Consider the following 19274-nt stretch of genomic DNA (forward strand, 5'->3'; position numbering starts at 1 on the left):
ATTTATTTGAAATTGTTGGGTTAAGACTTTTTTTTATAACTTATACCTCAGTGGTTCTTGTGAGCACTCCATTTTCATCGAAAGAAATGATTTCCGACCAGATAATATAAAGGTTAATGACACGGGCTGAAATACCTACACCCTCTCCCACAACAAGAGATTCTAAAGGAGCATTACTTTTTGCTTATCAATGAGAATACCCCCTTAAACAGTATTCAGTTCATGATGTTACCACTAAACAGGTTTCTTTTCTTCCGAGGGCTCATCCTTTTCGACTTCACTCCGTTCACCATCTTCAAGCTCAACAGAACTGTAATCCCTAGACTCTTCTTCCTTGCTATCTTTAATAGAGGCTGTTTCCGTTTCCTCGACTATGTCTTGTTCCTGCTCTAAAAAGTCTGTAGGTACGAATTCCATTTGGTCCTCGCTATCGTTTATGTCCGGTGGTTCAGGTATTTCGCAGAAATTGATTTCCCCTTCACCATCAATTGTTTCGTTGCCACCTGGGTCGTCCTCGTCATGTAGACTCATAAGCTTTTCGAAATTCGAGCGGGTCGAACTGTCCTCCTCATTATTCTCAGGGAATATTGTAGGACTGAGAGGTATGTCTAACGGTTCCATTTTGACTGTGGTAGTAGGCGATGTGGGTGTGACTGGTCGTTGTAAGCGTATTTTTGTGAACGGTTTCGGCTCGATGGGTTCTGAATATTGCCGTTTCTGAGCGCGTTTTGGACTAGATGGTGTTGAAACTCCAGAAGTGGAAGCTTTTTCTTTGGTCTCTGAAGCGGGTCGAGAAAGTGGTTGAGTTGCTACTAGCTTAGATTGAGGAATCAGCAGGGGAGGTTTTGGATTCTGGAAAATTAATATGTTTTGTAAAGCACTGACGACACTAGTAGGTTCTTAACGAGTAACAACACTTTGTTAGAACGAAATGCATGTATAGAATATATATTTTACCTGTGAAGAAGGACTTGGGCCAGCTAATCCTTTCACTTGCAGCGTCTCAGCTGCAATTAACAACTGTGGCAGTTTATCGTGAGCAACGTTAACTTCACCACGATACATAAATTTGACTAGCGCTTCAACTTCCCAGAATTTAAGATCTTTCATTAAAATAATTGGATGCTGACATGGGTTCTCGCGTAACAACTGTGCGAGGTAATCGCTGCACGAAGATAGTATCATTTTGTGACACTTTAACGAGCGACCCTCGCAGGCTAGGGTAACATCGACGAACTGCTCAGAATCCAATAGAGATGGAAAACTGTTTTGCATGTTACTGTGATAACTGTTCCATCTCAAACAAACCTGAAACATATAAGTGTTACATATTTATATCATTAATATAGGTATGAAATATGGATCGCATTTATCAGTGTTTTAACCGTATTTCGTAATAAATACCTCTGTCGGTTGTTGATGCACAATATTATGAGGTAACCCTTGGTGAATTTGCCGAGGTGGCATTTTAATAGTTGTCGGTGCAACTTGCTTTACTTTTAAGGGTATTGTCTTTAACACAAGAGTCTTTGGTTGTCGTTGGTGCTGCAGCTGTTGTTGTGGTGGCATTGGTGCCGGTGCAATGTTTCTCATAGGCCTTACCACGGACTGTGTAGCTATCCTTATAGTCTTGCGAATTGGATTGCTCTGAGACGTTGATTGTAATGATGGTGGTATTGTTGGTGGTAATGATCCTTGTAATGTTGATTGTAATACTGCAAAAAAAAAACCAGTATTGTATATAGATTTTGATACAGTAAAAACAGAGTATTATTCCCTCTGATGTTTCTCAATATTAGGTGCTATATTATAATTCTCCAGAGGATACTGGGACGAATAATGATGCTAATCATAAGATTTAACTGTCAACGTATTTCTTCATAACATTTAAGACTAAATCACACATAGAAGAACAGTCATCTATTACGTCCTATATTACATTAAAGAACAGCATTGTAAATACGTCTAAGCTATAAATGTATTTGTTGATAAAAATGTAGTAATTTTCAGGAGCAGACCTGGACTAATCTAATCTGAATGCTAAATGTTTAGGGTTCGGAGACCATTGATGGTGACGGTGGGTAGATATATTGTATCGGATCGGTTGCTAGGTGTGAAAAACATTTAAATCGTTAAAGTCATCAACTATCATTACCGTGATAACGACTGCCAATGAGTCTGCCACCGTGATGTACCCTAAGATGCCGATGAAGATTCGTGGTGCCGCACTGTCGAGGATTCGCGCCACCTCGGACTACGACCGCCCCGCAGATACGGCACTGTGCACGGAGAGGATCGTTCGCGCACAAGTCGAAGTGTGCCCAAACAGCGCTGGGGTTGGTCATAGCCCGTAGGCTACGTGCATGCGAGCGAACGCGATGCGTAGATCCCGCGTGGTGGCTGCCCGATGACGGTGGCGACGGTGACGGGATGTCGGTCGCCTCGAGGTAACAATCCTCCTCATCCTCCGGCTCCTGCTTCATCGCGACCTCCTCGAGCCTGATACCCTCCACGATATCCTCGGTGGAAGACGTGACTGCGCCTCTGTCCTCGTCACGTTGCTCGTTAAGAAGACGGCGGGCAGTCAGCTTCACGGTGTCCTTACAGGCCACCAGTACAAGCCGACCCGCCGTCGCGGCCGTTGTGCTCGTTTCGGCGGCTCCGCTTTAAAATCCGACTCGACGCCGCTCGTATTTCCTTTTCGGCAAATTGTTCTGTCTGCGGAACGAAAACGCGACACGTTCTCAGATACAAAGCCACCGGACATAGATACTTCCGAACTGACAACACCGGGTGAAGTTCCAACTTCTGATGAAATCTTTTGAGAATTGAGACTTGTGAGATAAAGGGTTAGATTAGTGTGATATTTTTTTCGTTAAGCGGTAGTGTACGCTTTTTGTCTAAACTCAAAGATTTTACATTCGACTAAAATGAAATTTTCATTTGATAATGTTCAAGAAACAGTAGTCATGGTTCTTCCGGTTATCAGACTGCTCTAACTCTTCAAGTGATAACATTTTGTAGGGGGTTTCCCGCCAATGTCTAATTTTATGGAAAAAAAAAAACATAAGTGACACGTTTGACTAGTATTTCTGTTATTGAATATATTATACTGATCAGCACGAAACTAGTTTTTTTTTTTGAGATAATTATGGTGGAGTGAAGAACATAACGGGCTCAAGTTCGTTATTATACTATCGAATATCTAATACAACTGGGAAATCTATTACTACGAAAATTCGTTAAAATTTAAGAGTTGAAAGATCTTCCCGTGTTAAATATCAAGCCAACAGCATCGTTTTTCACCCTATCGCGGGGCCTTCATTGGACCAATATTTTCATGGCGACTTCCGACTGCGTAGGTGTCCGATGACTAATCGTACATTTCTTTGCAATTAATAAGCAGACCCTACAGTGCTAAGGTCACTGATTTAACTGAAATTTTTCATCACGTTTCAAGTTTTCAATTCATTCTTTAAAGATCAGACACTTTCACAGTCCACTGTTATATGATTATTATTGAACGTTATCACTGTACCAGGAACACAAAATTTTGGGATAACTTTTACAAAAAAAAAATACGGCTTACGTGCGGAAGCCTCAAAAGTAATTTCAATTCAGTCTACTTTCATTGTATGCTATTATGAAAATACGTATGTAATTAGAAATAAATAGTGATATAGGGGCAGCGCGTTTGACTACTATCGGCGAAATCCCAAGTTCGAGACCTCTTTTATGCAAATATAACAAGGTTTCTTAATTGGTGTTTAATCGTATAGTGTAAAAAATATACTAAAAAATTCATTATTTCTAAGTATTTGAAACTAGTAAATGTATAATAATTTGAATTAAAAAGCAAAGGAACATAAACTTGGGTTCTCGCAGTAGTGGCCAGTCACGTTGTCATCAATAACACTTCTACCTTGTAACCTTATACACAATTCTTTTATACACATAGAGGTAAGTGTTGAATACAAGAGTTTGACCTAATTTTTTTGAAGATTCTAAGTAATATGCTCTTCATATTTACTGCACTATTCAGTACGGTGTGCATTACTTACATATCAAATTCGAGCCAAATCGGTAACTCGAACATCGTGGTGTTTCGTAAGAAAGGTTAGGTAAACAATAGATTCGACTAAAAATACGAAATTCAAGGAATAAAAAATTAATTTTACTTAAGTCCCATGGCTTAAATTTGTGCTAGCAATTGAATTTGGAAAAGTATCTATCTATATCATGTATGTAACGTATATCGAAAGATTCGCTGCATTCTTATCCTTAGATAACTGTGTCATACCATTAAACCCGTTTAAGGTAGAGATGAATGAAAAATCGTACATTGTGATTATATTTGAATGAATCAATGACATTGACTGAGACTGTCTGAACTGTATACTTATTAAAAGTGTATGCAATTAAAATAAGTTTTGAAAATTTGAAAATAAGAATTGATTACAACAGAAACTTGAAAATATAATACACGATTCTAACTATACATCTGTACTTAATATTACGTGTTAAGAGTCCTACCTAACTTTATATGTTTAATATTTCTAAATAGCATCTGATAGCAGCACTGAAGCTGTCTTTAATAAACAGTAAAAGCATTTTTAGTTTCTTTAAAAAAAAAAAGAAATTAATTAATTTTTATCCCAAGAGAAAACGAAGACCTTTTAACATTCATTGTCCCGCCGATCGTTTTTCGGCACGATGTACCCAAAATCGATGTATATAAAAAACGTTAACGATAATCGGCCGGTGAGTAGATAAAATACATTACGCGTTCTCGCGCTGTCTCTATCCCCCCACCGGGTCTCTCTATGGCTCCCACTTCTTTTAGCACACCGTATCATCATCCAGCAGACGACGCACGGATAATACGTATTAACGATTTATCCGATGAGAACGTACGATAGCGGTACACGTATTTTGCGTCGGAGTAGATCGATATTACAGCGGGAAGTCGAAGCCATGAAAAGTTCGGAATTGCGCGTAGAAAATACATTTCTATAAATCCCGGTGCGTAATCAGAAACGGTCCAAAAACCTCAACGGAAAAGTTCTACGCCTTCCGCGAAGCTGTTTCTTCTCTTCTCCCTGCACTGCTCCGTTTCTAAATCTCCCCTCCACTCTCCTATCCGCACACACCACATACATACACACACACACATGCGGACGCACAACGTTTCTCGTCTTCGCATGCTTGCACCATCTCTTTCACTCTTCCACGCGCACACTCTCGAATCTCCGTTCACACTCAATCACTCCCTCTCTTTCTTGCCTCCCCGAAGATCTCGGTCGTGCGACCGGCTATAAAATGGCAACCGTTGCGACCGAGCACGATATCGAGTGGCCACACGCCGCTGCTCATTGCCGTGTGTCTCTACCGTACCTCTAACTTTTTCTTCTGTCTTCTTTGTTGTCCCACGCCGTGTCACTTAACCGACTCCAGTGCCGTTCGATTAACGACTGCGAACCGGTTCGATTTCGTATTGTGTGTTCCAACAGAGAGACCCGTTCGTCGTTCTCTACCGGACAAAATTGCTCTCGAGACACGGCGACGCGAACGATCGCCACCAGTGTGTGCCGTTTGAATTTCTCACACGTTCCGGAAAGAATCTACCTCGGCACCGATCTCAAACTCTATTCTCTCGTACGAACCGACACGAAACCGACACTGACTCCCTATCGCGTTTCCAGTGCGCCTATCTTCTCCCGTGCAAACGTTCCACGATTACCGGTATCGGATTCCGTCGTTTCGTGTATTGAACGACGACGACAGGCACCAAGGTACTGCTTCGAAATTCCGTTTTGTTGTTTCGCGTTTGTGTGTCCACGACGTTACTCGATACTGATCACAAGCTACAAAAAAAATCGTCAAACCGAATGGGCAGGACGCTCGTCAAAAGAGACGCCGTTCGTTTTCAGTTTCGATCGAGAATGTACCGTCTCGTCAAGTACGAATAGTGTGCTTTCCCACGGACGCGTTCTGGCGGCCCTTGCTACAAGAGCGGAACGATTTTCCCCGAAGCCGAACCCGGGAGTGACTAAAATCGAAATCGGTGGACGAACAGGGGCGCGTCAGGACGCGCATGTGCGACGGCGCCGCCGGTCGTCGACGCATATTATCCGTGCCGTGTTTCGTGTTGCTATCGCGTGCGCGTTCCCGGGTCCTCTCCTCGCTAAGGAAGTACTAACCGACCTGATCACGTTCGGCTCGCTTGGGCTCGCCGCGCGAATTCTCATCGATCGGGAACCGCTTCTCTCTACGTACACGGCTCCCCTTTTTTCGCGCGCATCTTTAAGACGCCCGCCATATTGCACATGGAACGTGAACACAATTGAAATACAACCGTTGTTAATCATTTCGTAGCCAAGCTGTTGTTGCGTGCCGCTCGATGCTAATAAAATATTATGCAGAACTGAACGATTTTTCGAGACAAATTCTGCAAATGTTTATGAAACTGTTTACAATGACCGGTACAGAGATCTCTTTTGTTTCGTCACTGCAATATTTCACACGTGGTGGACCTATAAATTTTCTGAATCGATGAATAAGTACGACGTCATTCAACAGAGAAAGGTTTAATCATCTCGTAACTTCACTTTTCGACGCATTGATTGGAGATTATTAATCACTTACGACTTACAAGCTTCCCAGTAGGAATAGAGAAACAATGCATTTCAGATTGTCAGAATGGCGCGATGCTTACTTATCCCTTTGTGTGAAACGTCGGTTAGACCAATCGCGTACCGACCGTCCATTATTGGAATAAATTGCCGGGAAAATTGAAACACGTGTTTGAATCAGTGCTGTTTTGGGCTGAAACCTCGTTTAATATCTATTATTTATTCTGATTGATCTATGGATCCATTTTTTATTTATGCGGACCTTTATACACGCGATTTTAGTTTCATACGATATTTAATTTATCCGGTCAAATAATATATTCTTCTAATGTATTTTCATAAATTGTTGTATATCGCTGACCAAAAATTGCTTACTTGATTGTACATATATTATTTTGACCTTATTTTGGTTGAGTTCTGAACAGATAATAAAAATCCTGTTATCACGTATTTAGATAGTTCTTATTCAGTCCTTTAGCTTAGTGAATATGTTGTGTTTGTGTTGACGTTTATTCGTGTTTGAAAAAAAAATTTTTAAATATACTGTATATTATACTTAATGAGTAAATAAATAAAATTCTCACGTAGATTATATTCCATTACTCTAGAAGAAAACGTATTTCGTTTCTTATTTCGATGATGTAAAAAGAATCGATATTATTTATACTTATTACATCACTACATTAATATATTTGTCCTGATGATTAACGTTTTTACGTTGTTCGTATACATTTTTTGTAACTGCATGAACATGTCCTCTGGAGAATTATTTATTTCGTTATTAAAAAAACATGACAAACCTTTGTACAATACGGGCGATATATTTTTTTTATCAAAGAACACTGGTTAAAGTAATTATTTAACTTTCTAATGAGTGTGAAAGAATTACACTTACCTTTTCTAGCCGTCCGGCGTTTCGGTTGATCTTCGTTTTGTTCTGACTTAAGATCCTCATTTTTAAGAATCATGGGTACAGTACTAGAACTGTTGCTTTTCTCTAAACCTGCAGGATAAGATCAATTAATGACTATGAAAGGATTAAAATCAACATTGAAAGAAAGTTAACAACACTCACTTGATAACACGCATGGTTTGCCAAGAGCCAAGTATCGCTTCCTGGCAACTTGTGCGGCCGCGAAATCTGGCTTGTGGTTATGTTCCATACGCACTCTCGGTTTCGTGCAGCTCGATGTCGTGATAAGGCTACCTCTGCAATGCATACTCCTGCTGACGCATCTCCATCGGATGTTGTACGGTTGTTTTTTGTGTAGTGTGTACATATAACCATTGTGAATTAATTTTGGGCCTCCTTTGTTTGAAAGCACAACCTGCAATATAGATTAAAAACTTTTGTTAATTCTTTATATTATTTAAAATACTTACGATATTTATCTGAAGTAGATAAGTTAAATGTTACTATGTATAGTTATTACTATAACATATAAACGTCAAATGCTAAATGTATTTAGTATAATTTATATTTAAATTTTTTCGAAATGAATGTTTTTGTTAATTGTTTAGAAGCTTTTAAGATCTCTTATTTCGTACCTCAGCTACGTTCGGATCATCATGACCGGAATTCTCGGTCGGAAGGCCGAACGACGTGGACGCTTCTTCCTCGTTCTCCGTTTTGTTTTCGTTAGGCACGTTTTTCGAACGCTGTGACATCTTCTCTGTTGTGTTTCTATTTTTTCCGACTGTAAACACTTTGAGTCCTACTGAAGCATGTTGCACCTGCTTCTGCCTGTAATGCCAATTTTATTAAACAAAAATAATAAACCAAGAAAAACATGGTCTTATTTGAAGTATAATTAATATTTTTATATTATTTGTTACGACATTTATAATTACTAATTTATATAATTTTGTGATACAAATTTGGGATCACGACGATTTAACTCGTGTTTAACTCGCATACCTGAACCCAAACAGGCTAATGTAACTTATACAATTTAAATGTAATTCACATTCAATCCACCTAACCAGATCTAACCGACCTCACTCAAACCTAACTTATCCAATCCGAACTTACCCGTTCCATCTTAAGTGATTTCAGTCATTCAATATAAATCTTAATTTTCATTGAGGTTTAATTCATCATTGTAATATAAATGTAATTAAGCCAATCGAAACCTAATTTATGTAATTCTCACCAAAACTCAATTTATTTAATAATTTATTTTTAACGCTAGTTCCTAATTCAAACCTAACCCAACTAACTCGTCTACTCGTAGTTAACGTAGTTCTGTTAAAGATTATAGTAGTTTTCGTGAATAAAATATTGAAAAAAATATGTCTTAAACTTCCTGTCAATTGTTCTAGTTCTTATTATTTATCAACATGAGGTGTTGATTAGAGGTTCACGCAATCCGCATATCCTGGGCGGTATACAGACACCACGATTTTCGCAATTACATCTGTCTACCGGGCTTCTATTACTGTGAAATCGCTTAAACGTCTCCGTACCTATGCATGGTCCAAAAATAGCCTGGTACGGAGAGATGAACAGCGGCCTATACAACCAAGAAATCGTGCGTGCTAGAAATTTCAGCGCGCTCGGTACTCCGTCGCGGAACAATTTTCCTTTCTTTCCCATTTTTCGATTCTGTCTCTTGCACGAAATACACGGAATAATCGTAAGAAAGCCAAATGTACGAATAATCGGTCCACTTCAACGTTAATTTCAAAAAATAAAAGTCGAATGATAGTTGAAAATAAAGGGTAATATATTTTTACTGCAAATAATCAAAGATTTGCAATTTCATTATTTATATCGTTTGAAATAGATGTTCCAAATCTATCATTTTTATATCGTGCTGCTTATGTCTCAAGTAAACTATACATTTATACGACCATGTCCTTTTTGCGAATGTTTTATTTCATGAACGCTTAAGTTTAAGTATTCATTATTCAATGATATACAATGAATAACGGAAATATTTGAACGATCCGGTTTTGTACGTAGACCCCTCCAATTATTTTTTCAAACTCGTGAACACGTTAGTTCTTTCTTAAAGGCATATACGTCTATGCAAAAAGTATCCATCAATACACTTCAGATTTTGTCACTCTACAGTTTATAGTTATATGTTCCAAAAATTTTTAACATAATGAACTTATGACTGTTCGAATATGTTCGTTATTTACCGTGTAAGTATACCGTTGCACTACTTCAAATATGTTAATATGATCATAAATCAGGATTTTGGTTTTTCAGAAATTTTCGATTTGGTCGTAAATGTATTTCTATGGTATAAAAAATATGCAGTAAGCACGAAAAGATTAATAAAAAAAAACTCTAATTTAAATGAAACATACAACTATCAGTTCCTCTTTCCAACCATCCGCCTATGTTCGTTCCAATTGATGTGCCTACCGCCTGTGAAGTCTCTCCTTATAGTATCATTCATCGAAACTAAAGAAACGGCAAAGAATAAAAACTAATATGTAATACTCACGTGATATTGATATATAACTCTATTGGCAAGATCCGCAGGGATTATCGGTATAGGTATGTTACATACGAATAAAAAAAAACAACTTTGAAAGAATAAAGAAAAAAGTCAGGCGATCTCGAGCGTCGATCGGGAGAACGTAATCACCGATAACGATTTTCGCGATCTCTGTTGAGATGTATCGATGTATCCAGTGGCAGTCGTAAAAGTCACGGATAGGTTATAGCCGTTTTCGACGGAACTGCCGAATGGCCAACAAAAATGGCGAAACGTGGATGATCAAGTCTTGCGCAATAAACACCGCGGGCTAGAGCGTGGAATATGGCACCAGGCAAGCGTAATCAATGAACGGCACTATGGCACCCGCGGTTACGGGACGTATTTACGCGGCGCAACAGATCGTTCCCACCGCTTTTGTCATTCAAATGGTAGCGGCGCGCGATATGAGCATTCGAGATTATTATTGATTATTGAGTATTAACTTCGTCGTGTATTGTTTCAAAACAGACATCAGTCACAAGACCATATGTTGGTTAATGTAGGGGGAAGTTTCTTTTCCAAATGAAACCTCAGAGATTATTCGTAAATACGAAACAACGATCGTATTCGAAAAAAGTTATTCGCTAGTCACAGATAAATTTGTAACATTATTCGACTAAAATTTACTGGAATAAAAAAATTATTCATTATTCAAAGATTATGCGAACTGTGTGTGTTCAATTCTCCTGTCTGTGGAATTCGACAATGATATGTTTAACGTGTGTTTGGCCAAAACAAACGCGTAAATGTTCGCTCCTTTTTCCAATTATTTTTTACATTGTAAGTCCATACATTTTGGATCGTGCGTCTATAAACACTTGCTAGTGTTTGTAATATTATGTACATTAGAAATATGAATGAATTTTTTGTGTATGTAACTTACGAAAGAATTTACAATTTTGATAGGAAATTTGTAATTCTGGTTAAACAGAAAGGAATCATCCTTTCATTATATTAGTAACTGTATACTAATATTTAATATTAAAAAATGTCCTAAATTGTGTTAATTCAAAACAGTTTACCTTTCCTGATCCGTCCTTGACGTATTTTTACACACAACCAGTGCCCATTCTACGTGTCTACAATAGATGCGTTTCTGCAGTTTTGTCGCCCCATCTATCCTGAACTGCAAGAGCTTGCCCAATTCTACTTTCCGATCTTTGAACTCTACTTTACCTTCTGCTATTCTGTTTTACCACATACGAGGACAAAAACAGTCAACTTTCGATCGAAGAATTTCCACTTTCGACAAATTTTTACGAGTTTCTCGCATAAATCTCTAGAAAGGCATATTTGAATTAAATAATTTTTAGTTAACTATCACTACGGACATTATCACATAGTCATTGTTTAATAATTTGCAATCAAATAAAATTTATTCCATATAGAAGTTCATGAAACGATTCATTTCGTATAAATTTCTGTGACCTCGATTCCTATTTGTTATAAATTTTTGCTTTTTCATTTGAGAATATTTCATTAAATATAATAGTTGCGATGGGAGCAATTTTTTAAGATGAAAATTGTTAAGAAATACTAATACTCCGCGCCAACTATTCTTCGTTGTAGCCATACATACATACCCTTTTTTTTAAATTAATAAATCCCCCTTTCCGCATTCAAAATACAAAATACACAGTTTTGTGGAAGAAAAAACATACCCAATATAACATTAGTAAAGTCCTACAAAACAACAACACAGAAATATCTTCGATCGTGATCTACACCGTGAAACATGGTTCATACAGAAGATCGATAATATCCGTTTTTACAATTTTTATTAGTTTTGTCGTTCCAAAGGGCATGGTAAAAGATCCGTTTGCGATGGTTCATTGTTTTTAATGTAATTTATAAGTAGTACAGTATAATGTTAATTAAATTGATTATATTAAATATTGTTTCCTTGTATGCATTGTGTAACCGAATAACGATACAGACGAGACTAGCAGGTGGTGACCTTCAGTAGCGCTACCCCTTTTCTTTCATTTTTCTTCTTCTTTTATCCCTAGCGCTAAGTAATAATTATTTTATCGTTTCTTTACGCCATTAATCGACTCCCTTCAAACGTGTTCCCCGTCTCCTCCTTTTCGCACACTTACTCGCGCGTGTTTTCTCAATTATATATTGGCAGCGTTTTAATGGATCGTGAAGTAATACTCAAAGGGAAGCCCATCCGAACTCAGAACAGACAATCGATCGAGTCATGGGAAACATGGTATATAATAGTAACAAAAAATCATTGGCGGTTGAAAAGTGGTTCACGACTTAATCATCTTAAAGGCACAGGCAACATGTGTGTAGCATAAAAACGCATTAATATATCGATCGAGCTTGAATCGTATCATAATGCGATAAATTTTATTACTTGAACCCTCTATTGACCATTCTCACGATTAGACTGTGGATTTTATACACTTTAAATATTTGAAGTATGTTTGAATATACAAAATTAATAGAGCGATTAGTTTACTTTCAACCGGAATAAAACCATTAATAAAGAAAACCAATGTCCGTTTCTCTATCGTTTTCAGCGATGAATCTATAAAAATTTAAATTTACATAAATATCCACTGTCTATTAATGGATTAAGTAGGCACAGAACGCACCGAGTATAATTTAAAAAAAAAAAAATAGTTTCTGAATCAATGATCTTAAGACAATTCTACTGATATTCTGTCTGTATTTAACTACAATGTACCTGATAACACGTTTAAAATTTTCTTCTAAAATGCAATTACCAAAAACGACGAACAGTATACAGTATCGGATGTCGTAATGTAATGGACTACAGAGGGTTGGAGGTTAATTGAACATTCACAAAATCCAACCGCAAAAACAATATCAGTGAACACGTATCCATCACAGAAAGACACTTACAAATGTACAGGGACACTCGAAAACGTTACACATTAATCACCTAGCCCAGACCAAGCCGGATTCCCGAATTTCATCGCATGCTTACGGAATAACATCAAAAATCTAGCAAAGTATAATCGTACACCTGTATCATATCGAAAGAAAGATCGCCCCAAATAATCTTTCCGTACGTGTACAAAGTTTTGCTGGTAAATTACACTTTGTTATTATCGAGTTGGAAATGATAATTTACGTTATATTGTGTGATTCCAGCCGTTCAACACATGTAACAACATTTCATGGATCACAGAAATCAATGGATAAACATTTTGTCCTTCGATAAGTAAATCTTACTTCGATTACTTGTCACTAATAACTTATCACGCAGGATGAGGACAAACGCATGATAGAATTCGTGGGCATGGTGCACGAGCCGCACGAAAAAAAGAAAGAAAAAAAAAACAATAAATCAGAGATCTAGAATAAAGCCCTATTTGGAAGAATTTTATTCTAAATTTTTGACTTTCTAAATTTCGACAAACTCTAATACACACGAATGACTCACGAACAACGGGATGCACGAATTATATTATATAAAATCGTCTTCTTCGTTAATATCAGTAACTCGTATATACAAATTTGTCTCCTCTTCGCCTACCGATTCTAAGTTCGGCTATCTCGTCGCTTTGTTCGATGAGCCGCCTACTTACTAACAATTACTTTACGTGCGAAGAACTTGACCGGAAGATAAAGGTAATGGTTGCCAATGCCTTCAAAATTTCTGCGTTAGTAATACCCATGACCATTGTACGCGTAAGATACGTAGTGATATATCTTTTTGTCTTTTGCATTTTTGCGACGAACGTTATGGTGTTTCCTCGTCGAAAAAGGTTCATTGTATTTTTGCCTATCGATGGCAGTTCTTTCTTTTTTTGGGAAATATTAAATGCAGACAATGTGCTTCCTATATGTTGGGTTGACCAGGTCTCAATTTCTATTAAGAAATTTTTTTAATTTCGTTTCGGTTTCACCAACAACGAATTTAATTACGCATGAATATAATATTCATTACGTTTCTAAGGCTGTATTTATTATCGTAATAAAGGAAATAAAACCGATTTGAAATACAGTGTAAGTGAATATACAGAAATTTTAATTATAAATACAATATTTAAGTTCGGAATATTCGATACATTCTATTCATGTTCGTACTAGTTCTTAGTTATATTTCTAAGCCTAATTATTAACAAAGCTGTCACAATGAATGTTTATTGATCGATCCCAATTCTTATGAGTTCCTGGAAGTTTGATTCGTTGAGAGTGAAACCGAATAAATTTGGATATATATTCGTGTAGTAAAGATAGTTAAATAACCGTCTATGTATCTTACGTCGCAATGCAAACGAAGAAAAAATGCCAGATAGCGACGACACAAAGGCACGACGAATTTGTAACTCCTCTAGCCGGCATTTCAATTTATTCCACACGATCCTATCGAGTCTAGAAAGCGATATATTAACTTTTTCCTTCAAGGCAGAAGCGTCCCCGAAGTTTGGAAACAAATTTATGCGTGTTTACATGGAAATCGTCGTTAGAATTGAAAGAAAATACGGAATTAAGACTCGAAAGGATTCGTTACCGGGCCAACATTTAATCCTTTGGGTTTTTTTTTGTGTGTGTACATTATTAAGTTATATTAAATCGTGAAAAAATTCACTCCAAGAGCTACCGCTTCAAAAACCCACCTTTCGAAAGGATTAAAAAGGCCTTTGCACGTGGTTCGCGTTATCACTTAACTTATTCCATAAAAATTATGAAAAAAGGAAGGAAAATTGCGGGCGTTAAAATTTTTGGCCAAAAGCAGCGGGGACGTATGTCCTCGGCAACGGAATACGGTAAAACCTTGTCGATTATAAGAGAAATTGAAGGAAATTGATTCAAAGCATTTAACGCTACTTAAATTGCACAACGGTTATTCTTTTTTTTTTAAAAAAAAAGAAACAGCAAAAAAAATCCCTAAACGCAATAGAGATTATTTCGAACGTAAAAATACGAACGGCAAATAATTCTCTTCGAATAATGCGTAAAACATTATCGCTTTTCTTTTGCGTTCGCCAAGCTAAAATATTGTAGAAAATGATTGAAAAAAGAAAAAAAGAAAAACAAAAAAACTCAATAAAATGCCCGAGGCGGCAATTCACAAGGTTTTATGGTACATCGAATATGTTCGAACAGTATTCGAGCTGCCGGCTCACGGAGTTCACGCGTCGTAATGTTTCCAGGAGGGCGGTGGTGTGCGCCTCTGAAAGCGATAACAGCGATGTTAACGTTGGGACGAGCATCAAGGAAGTCCTCGGGGGGGGGGGCAAATATTTGCTCCTCCGGCGACTGACTTGAATCGAATATCCCTAACGTCGTGTCATTACAAATCGACGATATGCGAAAAATCGATGTTCGAGAACGAAACGCCATTCGGCGGCATCAAAAAACACATGTCGCAATGATATATATATTCGAAATATACCCCAGAATAAACAGTCGTAAAAATGAACTTTCTTTCCGTTTTTTTTCTTTTTATTGTTTTCTGTTCACCGATGCTCTCCCTCGGAACAAGAAGACGATGCACGTGATCACACGAAAGAAATAAAGGTCTCTTCTTCGTTCAAATGATAAATTCCGAAATAACAAAGGATTTACACAATAATGTTTCGGAAGCTTGTCGAGTGTACGCATTTCGTTCCTTCTCTGTTTTTATCTTTCTCGTTTACTCTCCTCTGCGTGCTTCTTTTTTTTTTTGTTCTCCTATTTTTCTTTCTTTCTGAAAACGTTTTTCTGTTTTTTTTTATCTGTTTATTTTAACAACCGACACACCCTGCGGAATTACACCTCTACCGAACGCTAATTTATTTACGAACAAATAGAAACATCAAAAAGGCCAACCCATGGGATGTGTGAACATAGCGATTTATCGTCGGGAACGCCGAACAGTGAAAGTCGAAGGACAATCCGCACCTTTAAATTATGCTTTACGATTAGCTTTTGTTTCTTATAACGCTTCGCGCGATCCTCGGCAACGGTTCTGAGCCGTCAAACAATCATGCGGCACATGCGTAACACGATAGACAGCAGTGAAAAACATGCAGTTCGGGTCACAGAACTGCGCAACAACAGAAAACGCAGCACTAACAACAGTATTCCGAATTGAACGGCTTTATGCATCCAATACAACCTGGAACAGAAAGATAATTATCAAATATATTACACTGCTAGACTGTCTCATTGCAGTATTACATATTCTCACGTCTAACATATTGACGAAATATCATTATAACAGTGAAGATAATATAAAAGTATAGACATAGTAGAAAATGTAGTAATAATTTAAAATCTTATGTATACTGGTTTTTCAAATCCAAAACGTGCGAACGAACAATAGAAAATGCAAGTTTTATATTACAAATACACATATACATTATAGTACAAAACATCTCTATCATATCGAAAAAAAAGGATTGTCATAGTTCGGATTTATCATACTCAACTGTCAAAACCGTTGAAGACCAGTTATTTCAAAAATTTCTGGATCCTACAGAAGCTGTTTTTCCAAGGTCAAGATACCAATGACTTACTTTTTAATATGTGAACGAGCAGCCGGCAGCGAGTCCGGACTTTCCTTTAGAATGAAATGCCGTATTCCAAGTATATAGTGTTCCAAGTACGACGGCCAGTCGATTTGTCGGACGTCGAACGGGAATGTCTGTTTATCCTCCATGCTGAGCTGTTCGCCTAAACTTCGTACGTTGTCGTCCCTGAAGTTCCATTGTTGTGTGCTGAAGTACTCCAAGCATTTCGTCGCTTTGCAGAGTTTCGCCTGTATGCCGACCATCATCGCCGGTTTGCCCTTCAGCCGCAGCACGAAATCTAGAACGTGTGCCGGCAGCATGTGCTGGAATAGGGTGCACATTTTGTTCATTATGCCGGAGTTACGGCAACGGCCGCCCGGATACCAGATCACCCCGTTCGGCGGATGCATCCGCGTGTACTTGAACGTTAGATCGACGAATTCCTTCCAAGTGATCGGGTTCTGTTGGCCTGTACAGCAATTGTAGATGGGGATCGTCTTCGTGCGATTCGTCGCGGTCCTCCATGCCGCGCAGATCATCAGATTGATCACAATGTCGACCGGTACCAGGTCTGCTATTTTGTCCTCGGCGCACAGCATACTCCTGCAATTACACGTGTGCAACCGTTAACATGGTTGTATTCGTTGAATTTACAATTGAGGATAGTGATGATGGCTCTACCCTATTGATTCTTTTCTATTCTGTTCTTATTGCTTTCCTTGGTTTATGTATTTGGATACTACAGTAAGTGATCGATAAATGTTCGAAGGATCCTCGGCACTGGGTGTTAAGACGTCATCCCCAGCACTGAGTTGTATTTGCAAACAAAGATTAGAGTGGCAGGGATGAAGTAGATACATTTAACGTAGAGATCTTCCCGAGCATTTATCGACAAATTACTGTACCGAGGAGCCGTCGAACACTCATCGAGAATTTACTGTATATCTACGGTACAGTTACGTGTGTTCATTGTACCTAAAGAAACCTTTGCCAGCGGCGGCAATAATTCCCGTCGGGCCGTTCCAATTGTCCACCCATCCGGCTACCGGCTCCCTGTGCGACGACAACACGATAGAGGGTCTGACGATCGCGACCGGCAAATAACCGGACTCTGACTGCAACAGCCTCTCGGTCAGGGCTTTAGTGAACGTGTAAGTGTTGGGTCGATTCCCGATCAGTGTCGGTGTTATATCATCGACCATTTTAGCATCCATGACCTTCGTTAAAGCTATCACATGTTCAGGTTCGGCTGCGACAGGATAAATCTCTTCCGCGACGTCTGTACGGTCGCAGTTACAGTATGCTGTCGATACATGGATGAGGGCCTAGAAAACAGAAAAAAGAAATGCATTGATTTAAGTATCTTTCGGATAAACGTGATAAATTATACACTGATCGTCTGTGTTGTTGGAAAAATTAGCTACTCTACGGACATTGTTAAAACAGTGGATGATCAATTCGGATGGGATGTGTTCACAATGTATAGGAATATAGGGTAGGATATCCCAATTACTGTGAAGATTGTAGCGTAACTTCATTTAATCATTTTACGTATTTTTTTCAACTGAAAATCGTCTTAGGTTGGAACATAATGTTATTTAACATCTCTTTCATTAAAGAAAAAATCCTTTTTGTACGTTGAATTTGAAGAATTAATTGATAATTAGCTAAAATCTGCGAGCAATCCCTGTGTCCCTATAACTGTTACCTCGAAAATTAAAGTAAGTCTTATATAATTTAACAATTAATTTTCTACGATAAATATACAGGTTCAATAGCAAAATTACGGCCTTAACATGACTTCGCAATCTCTTCCCACTCATGTAGTCATGTTTTTGACGTTCAAATTACACTTCAATTATTATTATTATTGATTTATGTTGGGTAAGGAGTAAGTTGTCGAAAGAAATTCTAATTACCTCCAAGTTGTGCATACGATGGCACAAATTCAACAGCTGCTTAGTGCCGACCATGTTGATGGTAACGGAGAGCTTTAGCGCCTCGTCGAATTTTACCGTGGCAGCGGAATGGAAAACGACCGACACGCATCGGATGAGCGTATTTTGATCGGCCTCCGAGATTCCTAATTCGTGTTCCGTGACATCTCCAGCGACGGGAATGATTTTCGAAAGTTCGTGCGGAGAGTCGCGTCGCAACTTCTCGAACAGCTGTCGAAATAAAAATATGCATTGAATTCAGTACACGTTTATAATTGATTGTTCGCTTTCAACCCCATATTTCCAAATTGATCTCTTCCAACTTCATCAAATCACTACAAAGTCAGAGAAGTATCAGTTGATATTAAATCTAGTTCCAGGATATAATATTAAATATTTTAGTAGAAAATTATATTTACAAGATTTTTAATATCATTAATATTTATTAACGGGACAATTTATAGATTTATATTCTTAATTTTGATAGTACTTCACTCTTATAGTACTTTATAAGTAGATTGCGGATGTCTATGAATTTATAGCATCCCTTAAATTGGAAAATGCAATAAAGATTGCAATGAAGTTTAACACTAAACATACCATAACGGGTCAAATGACGCATTTTGAACTTTTGTATTGAAAATGCACGTATAATTTTATTGCGTTTGCACATTTGACTTCATGACTTTTTCTAAGTAATTAATGTACAGTTATAAAAAGTTTTTTTTTTTT

The 19274-nt window shown here is 37.9% G+C and overlaps 3 protein-coding genes across 6 annotated transcripts in view; all 3 read right to left on the reverse strand.

Moving 5' to 3' along the window:
• Positions 1-5915, reverse strand: LOC107188400 (protein tramtrack, beta isoform-like). Of its 2 annotated transcripts, none has more exons than XM_015576684.1 (5): positions 5395-5915; positions 2156-2718; positions 1405-1715; positions 958-1308; positions 1-852 (listed from the first exon to the last, which is right to left on the reverse strand). In XM_015576684.1, exons 2-5 carry the CDS (start codon positions 2481-2483, stop codon positions 235-237), a joined length of 1608 nt encoding a protein of 535 aa, XP_015432170.1. In that variant the 5' UTR covers positions 2484-2718; positions 5395-5915; the 3' UTR covers positions 1-234. The 2 variants fall into 2 exon arrangements, with proteins under 2 accessions (XP_015432170.1, XP_015432171.1); XM_015576685.1 differs by lacking the exon at positions 5395-5915 and adding an exon at positions 4915-4940.
• A 1920-nt stretch (positions 5916-7835) lies between these two features.
• On the reverse strand, positions 7836-9228 carry LOC107188323. The gene is made up of 5 exons (XM_015576598.1): positions 9048-9228; positions 8551-8620; positions 8181-8376; positions 7887-7960; positions 7836-7839 (listed from the first exon to the last, which is right to left on the reverse strand). The coding sequence occupies exons 1-5, from the start codon at positions 9226-9228 to the stop codon at positions 7836-7838; spliced, it is 525 nt and encodes a 174-aa protein (XP_015432084.1).
• Positions 9229-14837: 5609 nt separating this feature from the next.
• Positions 14838-19274, reverse strand: part of LOC107188487 (putative fatty acyl-CoA reductase CG5065) — a 37275-nt gene continuing 32838 nt past the window's right edge. For all 3 annotated transcript variants that reach the window (XM_015576780.1, XM_015576778.1, XM_015576781.1), the window contains 4 exons: positions 18525-18773; positions 17581-17930; positions 16612-17208; positions 14838-16211 (listed from right to left, as the gene is read on the reverse strand). In XM_015576780.1, the coding sequence (XP_015432266.1) occupies positions 16070-16211; positions 16612-17208; positions 17581-17930; positions 18525-18773 (1338 nt within the window). In that variant the 3' untranslated portion in view covers positions 14838-16069. The remainder of the gene's footprint in view (positions 16212-16611; positions 17209-17580; positions 17931-18524; positions 18774-19274) is intronic.

This window comes from Dufourea novaeangliae, unplaced genomic scaffold, assembly GCF_001272555.1.
Source record: "Dufourea novaeangliae isolate 0120121106 unplaced genomic scaffold, ASM127255v1 scaffold124, whole genome shotgun sequence".
NCBI classification, from domain to species: domain Eukaryota; kingdom Metazoa; phylum Arthropoda; class Insecta; order Hymenoptera; family Halictidae; genus Dufourea; species Dufourea novaeangliae.